The sequence below is a fragment of the Gambusia affinis genome, linkage group LG02, assembly GCF_019740435.1.
Source record: "Gambusia affinis linkage group LG02, SWU_Gaff_1.0, whole genome shotgun sequence".
NCBI classification, from domain to species: domain Eukaryota; kingdom Metazoa; phylum Chordata; class Actinopteri; order Cyprinodontiformes; family Poeciliidae; genus Gambusia; species Gambusia affinis.
The window spans coordinates 7,710,426-7,717,786 of NC_057869.1; the positions used below are offsets into that span (position 1 = coordinate 7,710,426).

The 7,361-nt window shown below is 35.6% G+C and overlaps 1 protein-coding gene across 7 annotated transcripts; it reads left to right on the top strand.

The window, feature by feature from the left end:
* Positions 1 to 219: 219 nt before the first annotated feature.
* LOC122823147 (akt interacting protein) lies at positions 220 to 6,465 on the top strand. 7 transcript variants are annotated; one of them, XM_044102456.1, is made up of 10 exons: positions 220 to 376; positions 1,047 to 1,172; positions 3,152 to 3,360; positions 3,459 to 3,523; positions 3,682 to 3,782; positions 3,924 to 4,012; positions 4,184 to 4,282; positions 4,532 to 4,639; positions 4,774 to 4,834; positions 4,952 to 6,465. In XM_044102456.1, the coding sequence occupies exons 2-10, from the start codon at positions 1,125 to 1,127 to the stop codon at positions 5,054 to 5,056; spliced, it is 885 nt and encodes a 294-aa protein (XP_043958391.1). In that variant the 5' UTR covers positions 220 to 376; positions 1,047 to 1,124; the 3' UTR covers positions 5,057 to 6,465. The 7 variants fall into 7 exon arrangements, with proteins under 7 accessions (XP_043958391.1, XP_043958432.1, XP_043958447.1 ...); XM_044102497.1 differs by having other exon boundaries at positions 3,155 to 3,360; XM_044102512.1 differs by having other exon boundaries at positions 222 to 376; positions 1,050 to 1,172; positions 3,155 to 3,360.
* The last annotated feature ends 896 nt before the right edge of the window (positions 6,466 to 7,361 follow it).

Consider the following 7,361-nt stretch of genomic DNA (forward strand, 5'->3'; position numbering starts at 1 on the left):
AGAAAAAATTATCTAGAAATGTGTACGATTTCTTCCATTTGATTGCTTATCTGACGTCTCTACACCTACAGCATAAAAAGAGGTTATTTCCCTTTAAAGCTAAAAATGGTCTCGCTTTGTGACAAAACCTTCAGCAAATCAGCTGCTAAACGTTATTCTCCTCGACCAATGAAAATTCAATTCATACAACAAGAACCGCCCCTCGTTAAGTTAGATTGAACTCCGGTGTATCCCAGTATCTCTAAGTTATCAACATTGATCAGCCAGACGGTATGACACCTAAACGAGTGGCAAGACTCAGCAGATTTTAAAGTGGGGAAACAGCTTTTTAGAAAATTGGTTTGAAACGGCTTTTGACACGTTTGAAGTTTACATGGTAAGCCACATCTCAACGCTGTTTACGTACGGCAGCTAAAATTAAAGGACCAGTCGAGTTAGCAACGTCAAAACAAGCTCTGAAGCTAATGCTACAGATGGGGCTTAAGTCGACGAAAACATACATTTGACAGCAGACAACGCATGTGTATGTACTTTATCTACTGTACCATTACATCTGGTGATTTTATAAATCTTTATATTCGGGTGTCAGCTAAAATTAAACTCGTTCTTGTTACATATTGCAAGGCTATATCGCTCGCTAATGAAGCGTTGCATCTCTGGGCTAAATTACTCCAGAACTCGCTGTTCTTTTAAAGTATGTTTACCTTGCATTGTATGTTGTTTTCATCGCTTTCCACCGGATGAATCGTCATATCATGTTTTCTGAACCCAAACATTGATTCTGCAAGTTAAAAACACAAGTAAACTCATCCGTTAGCTAAAGCTGAGCTAGCCTAAACAAGCCTTTCTTTTGGATCATTCTCTTATTCATTTTCTTATTTATGCCTTGTTCACTCTGCCTTTAAATGTATTTCAGTTTTCGCTATAAGTTGAATTGCTCGTGGGCTTTTTATATCGTAAGAGTCTGTCCAAATGTAATCAGGTTAGTTGTTTTTGTGACCTCAGCTGCAGTAGCAATCCTCTAATGTGCCATGTTTCCACAACAGCAGCAGCGGATGGCCCTCTCTGTAGTTGGTGTGGGACCTGCTAATGCGAGAACACCAATCTGAACCTATGACTGAGTAATGAACCTAAACCCCTTCTGGAGCATGTCTGCCAACACAAGTCGCAAGGTAAATTGTTGACCCGCCCCTGCAAGTATTTATTTCACTTTACATTATTAAGTAGTCTTTCTTGGGGCAGAACAGAAGCGGGTATCAAGTGGTTGAAGGGCAGCGGTGTATTGCTATTCTGTTTCAAATAGACTGAAAAATTTACTCTTGATTAAAATACTTCAAACCAAAGTAGTGATATGATTAAATGTTTTGTTGTTTTAAGTTGTAGCTGCTTAAAATCGTAGTACACTGAAAACTGGTCCAAACATAGCCACATAAACCTACTCTTTCTTTTAAAGGAGTCCTTTGTTTAATTCAGTTCTGCAGATTTAATAGACAGACATTGCCATAGGAAAATGTTTGGCCACCATTTTCAGAATGGGTGTCTTCATTTTTTGGTTAGTCATGCAAATGTTTCTTTATTCAGATGTAATGGATGACACTTAGAGTAATTTCATTGTTATGTTTGTTATTTGCAGTATTCTTAGTGTATGCCAACAGTGTTTTTAGTATTTTTGAAGACTCATTGCTACACTGCTCCTCTGATCTGCTTTGTGCTTCTTGGGTACACTGATGTAGTGTAACAACTCTGTAACAATTTCATAAAGATACTGTAACTGAATATCAGTGATTCTTGAGAAGTGGGACAAAATGCGTTAAAATTTTCCCCAAAATTTCTTTAATTATTCCTCAAGCTTATGTATGTAAATATGACAAATAGTGTTTTGGAAATGTAAAGATGCTAAGGTGCAGGCTACCAGTTGCAACATATTTTTATTAAATTACATTTTTAATGGACCTATAATGTTTTCATCACCATCACCATCAAAAATAAATATAAAATAATTTTTTAATGACCCTACTAGTGATATTTTTACTCAGTTTTACAGACAAATGCTTCTCAAGAAACAAAAAAACATTATTTAAAACAACATAAAGTCCATCTTACAGGGTTGGCAGTGCATGACAGAGTTGACACAGAACTGAAGGTGGTGACAAACTGAGTGAAAATAAATACTTGATACATGTGAAGTAATGCCATTTATGTAAAATACTTTAAAATGAATTAACTGCACACTTAAGTGGGATTTGTCAACACTGTCAGTTAAAACTCTGACAGAGTTGATGAAATGCCAAACTACCTCAATTTATTTGATGTTATTCTGAAGGAGGCCATATTATAGCTCATCAGGTCCATGAAATATTTACAGTACACTAAAATTAAGCATTTGGTTCACAAAATTTCAAAGTTTTGTAAATTGTCAGTTATGGTGTTGACACATCATGATTGTGACGAACAACTTAGGAATAAAACAGAAGAAAAAAACTAAAGAATAACATAAGCTAACCAGAGCTGCCCAGCCCTCCAAAGGAAGAGAAAGGAAGAGGTCATGGGGTCCTTAGAAGTTCTGATGCCCCCAATAATGCCTGATTTGTTTTTTTTGTTTTTTGTTTTTTTGTTTTTTTTACATTCTTTTTATGTCTAATGGTGTTGACAAATTTCAATGGAGTTGGAAAATATATAAAAATGATTTTTAATTCAATTTATTGATGCTTTTAGAATTATTTATTTGAATACTTATTCTTAATTGTCATAATATATTATCTTAGTATTACTTTAATTGTTTTAAACTATTATAATATATTGAGTTCCACTCACCTATTACAATGTTTAAAAAAAAAATAAATAAATCAGCAAACACCAGGAAAACATATTGTTGTGCTCACATGGCCCAGGTTAATTTCTGCAGATTTTTGAAAAAATTACATTTTGTGTATATTTTATTCAAATTTTGTGCTTTATCCATAGAACCTCCTTTGTCCCTCTTCTCAAGAATCACTGATATCTATATCCAATTTTCTGATGAATATTAAGCCAGGCAACTGCCTCATGTAAATGTGCATATAAAACCTTTTCTTTCTTTTTTTTCCCCTCTGTAATTGACAACAAATTTTCACCTGTTGCTGTGATCCTCTTTGTCCCCAAAACAAAACAGCAGAGAGCCGATGAGGAGCAGAGTGGGCACACAGACCAGAGAGCCAGCCCAGCCAGGACTCACTTTGGCAAAAAGGTCCTTCCGCCCATTCCTAAGAATGCAACCCCTATTACCAAACCTCCATCAATGGGCAGTGCAGCCCACTCAGCCAATGGCACACATGCCTCCTATGGCCCTTTTTACCTGGAGTACTCTCTACTGGCAGAGTTGTAAGTAATTTTTTATTATTATTATTTATTTGCCATCCTAAGAATAGAAAATCCAAGTTTATCTTTACTGATTAAACCTGTTGCAATGTGTCCTACAGTACACTTGTGATTAAGCAGAAACTCCCTGGAATTTATGTCCAGCCATCCTACAAGTCAGCACTAAGTAAGAATCAAAGCACTGCTGCATTTTAATAACCTGAATGTTGATCTGATGCTTCATGTGAAATATTTTCTATTTCATTTCCCTGCATCAATGCACTTCAACTAGGAACACAAAAAGTAACACTTCTTAAAGGCAGTTTTCTCTCTCTCATTGTTTAGTGTGGTTTGGGGTCATTTTCATCAGGCATGGTTTGTATCAAGATGGTGTCTTCAAATTCACTGTGTATATTCCAGACAACTATCCAGACGGGGAGTGTCCTGTAAGTATTTTTTTTTTTCATTTTATTTAAAATTGTTTATTTTAAAAGAGCCTGTTAAATGTACTTAGCTTGAGAAATGTGTGTTATCCCAAACCTGTAATCTATGGGACATATTTTAAAGTCTCTTATTTTTAATTTCAGAAATTGGTGTTTGACATCCCAGTCTTCCACCCTCTTGTCGACCCAGTATCTGGAGAGCTGGATGTCAGAAGAGCTTTTACCAAATGGAGGTATGTTGGTTTCCTCTCTGGAATACAAACAATTTTACATTCTCATCACCATCAGATTGTTTTTGTGGAATAGACTTTCTCTCAGAGAAGCTTGTTATAAACTTGTAAATTGCTGTCAACTTGCGATTTTACAGCCAACACTTTGAAAACATAAATATAATATTTCTTTAGACGGAATCACAACCACATCTGGCAAGTCTTGATGTATGCACGTACAGTTTTTTATAAGATCAACACAGCGGAGCCACTAAACCCAGAAGCAGCAGTTCTGTGAGTTTGAGGCTTTTCTTCTCTTTAATATTTAACATATTATTTATAATATCTTTTAAGATTCAGTAATTTTTCTACATTTTTATGGGTTCCTTTAGATGACTGTTGCAATTACTGATTTGAAAAGAAAAAATAAGCTGGTGTTTTTTGCAGTAGTGATCACTAAGGCTTTAAGATCCCTGGAAAATGTTTTTTTTTTTTTATTGCTTACAAATGGAAATTCACATTTTTCATCTTTGTCCTTTCCAGGTATGAAAAAGATGTGCAGCTGTTCAAAAGCAAAGTGGTGGACAGTGTCAAACTATGCAACAGTCATCTTTTTGACCAGCCTAAGATAGATGATCCTTACGCAATAAGGTTTGTCCACATTATTAACATTCCTCTGCTAACCACAGAAAAACACACCCTGCATACCTGTTGGTTTGGAAGAATCTTTGACGGTCAATAGAGTTGCACTCTGAAATTACGTCATTCTTCTCCATTGGTTTTAGCTTCTCTCCATGGAACCCAGCAGTGCATGAAGAGGCAAAGGAGAGGATGTTCTCATACAAGGTAAGTTGCATGAATATCTTGAAATCTGCTGAACAGTTAAGGTTTGGATAAGATATTTAATTTGTTCAGCTGCTGTGTAACTGTAATGTCTTTTTTTTCTGCTCTTGTGCCTTTTAGAGACGACCTGAGGAACCTCACAGAGGAACACAGGTGTCAGGGTTATCTTGGGTAAAGCCTGGTTCAACCCAACCTTTCAGCAAAGAAGATGGTCCTCAGAGCTGAAACTGCACTGCGTGCCCTGGCCACTAGATGGAGACAAACGTTGACTGCTACACAGTTGGTTTTCCTCAGCTGTTTGTGTAGTGGACTCTTGAAATGGTTGGGAGAACTTAATTTTTATCTCCATGTTATTGCTCAGCTTTAAAAGCTCTTTAGGCTGCTCTTGACACAGCTGTAGAACAAGGAAGAATAGTTTTGTATCACATGTAAATTGAAAATGACAAATGGATGTCTAAGCTACGTCATTCAGGCTGTGATGCAATCAAAGTGCATTGTCTATCTCATTCATTTTCTGCTCCATGCACATTTAGTTAGACAGGGAGATAACGGGGGTCAGATGTATGAACAAAGCACTTTGTATACATATGGAAAGTATAGTAGACGGCCTAATTAAAAACCACTTATAAAATTGGCTTAGGACTGTATTTAGTAGGCTTTTTTTTTTTCTTTTTAATACAGCAGAGTGACTGAAACTAATTCAGACTTTTCTCCAATATCCACTACGGTAGTGTTTTTGATTTGTCTTCAGGTCACATTGTCCTGCGTGTTTTAGGAGCATCCCTGCTTTAACACACCCGATTCTAAGGGCTTAATTCTGCAGAACTCTGCTGTGTTACTGTAACTTTACATCATGTGTGCTGAAGTTTAATACATCTAGAACATCGTGAGCTGAAGACTAGAGATGGGGAATGCTGCTCTACAGCTTAACATGACTTGTGTGGGTTTTTTGTTTTTAATAGCCAACAGTTTTTATTTTGGTTGTTTTACGTAACTTCTATTATGTGTAAGGCAGAGCAGCCAAGTATAATTTTAAATGAGATGCTACATAAGTAAGCTTGTTCTATATTTTGTTGGATTTTAATGATTTTTGAATGCTTTACGTACCTTTTGGCTATTGATTATTAATGATCTATGTATATAAGTTTCCATTCTAAAGTTCTGTGTCTGGTTTCCTTAAATGTTTGAGATCCCATAAACTCCTGTCTGCAAGATTTCATCACAAAATTTGAGGGAAACTATTTTTATAAGGTTCATTTGCTTCCATCTGGGCAGCACAGAGTTTATTAAAAGCATATGTTGATACTAATTTACCAAGATGTTGACGCAAATCTGCCTTTTATTACGGTTTCTGTTTTTCAAGACTGGTGTGGATTGATGCTGAAGTTCTTTCCAAATATAACTCTTGACTGGTTTGCTTGAAGTTGTCTCCAAGGATTTACTTTAGAACACTTTAAATTGTGGTCAAACCTGTATAATTAGTAATTGTCACTGTATAAAATTCAGAGAAAAGTCTCTGTGCAATCTGGACTTTAAATTTATTTGCATTGCTGTGGTTTGAATGGTTCCCTTACCACAACATAAATGATGTACATTTTTTTATTCTGAAACCAATAAAATGATTTTTAAAGCCATTCTGTGCTCAGTTATTGATGTTTAAATTGGCAAATTAACCAGAAACTTGAATGAAAAATTCTAAATCTTCTATCACCATTTATTTTATAATTTTGTTTTTTGCAATAAAATGAGTTAGCCTTTTGTTTCTATTTTAGTCACTAAATCAAAAGTTACATCAGCAATTTACCTTGGATAATAAATAATTTAACCTTATTCATGGTGTCCACTAGACGTATCTGGCACTGACCTTTCAAGTTTTGGAAAAGGTAAACCTATGGGTGATCTAAAAAATCTAGAAGACTTAGAAATTAGGTGTGTGTGTGTATATATATATATATATATATATATATATATATATATATATATCCCAAGAGAACTTGAATGTTGTGCCTCACTCTCTCCTATATTCAGAGTTGTTCTGGATGGTGATTCTGTGGGATAGAAGAATCTCCAGTAGCAGTCAGTCTTGCTGCAAATCTGAAGAAGCCTCTTGACTGAAGACTGTTGCTTCATGAAAGTCTCTTGAATGTCATGACATGCTAACAGCTCAATTTCCAGGCAGCAGAGAAAATATTTCACAGTAACACATTCTGGATTAAATCCATCAGCTGTTAGAAAGCACTGCTAATCCACCTCATTTGTTTCTGCCACACTTAAAATTTTTGGTGGTATGGTCAGAAGGCCAGGCAAAAATGTTTGAGTCAGGGACATGATTCTTGCCCATTGTGACTGATGGAAGACAGTTTGAACTTCCTGTTTCTCTCTCTTCTCTTCCTGTTCTGCATCTATGAAGTCTTCTTTTTAACTCTTCTTGGATTTAGGGTCTTTGTTCAGATATTGTTTTAGGTTTTGAGATGCCTATCAGCTGTTCCTTGTAAAAAAAATATCTTGTTACTATGGTTATGTATCATAA

Bases quoted from the DNA above. Each gene is read 5' to 3' on its own strand.
- LOC122823147 (XM_044102456.1), top strand. From the start codon at position 1,125: ATGAACCTAAACCCCTTCTGGAGCATGTCTGCCAACACAAGTCGCAAG. The intron at 1,173-3,151 runs GTAAATTGTTGA...AAAACAAAACAG, and splicing joins CTGCCAACACAAGTCGCAAG to CAGAGAGCCGATGAGGAGCA. The intron at 4,013-4,183 runs GTATGTTGGTTT...ATATTTCTTTAG, and splicing joins AGAGCTTTTACCAAATGGAG to ACGGAATCACAACCACATCT.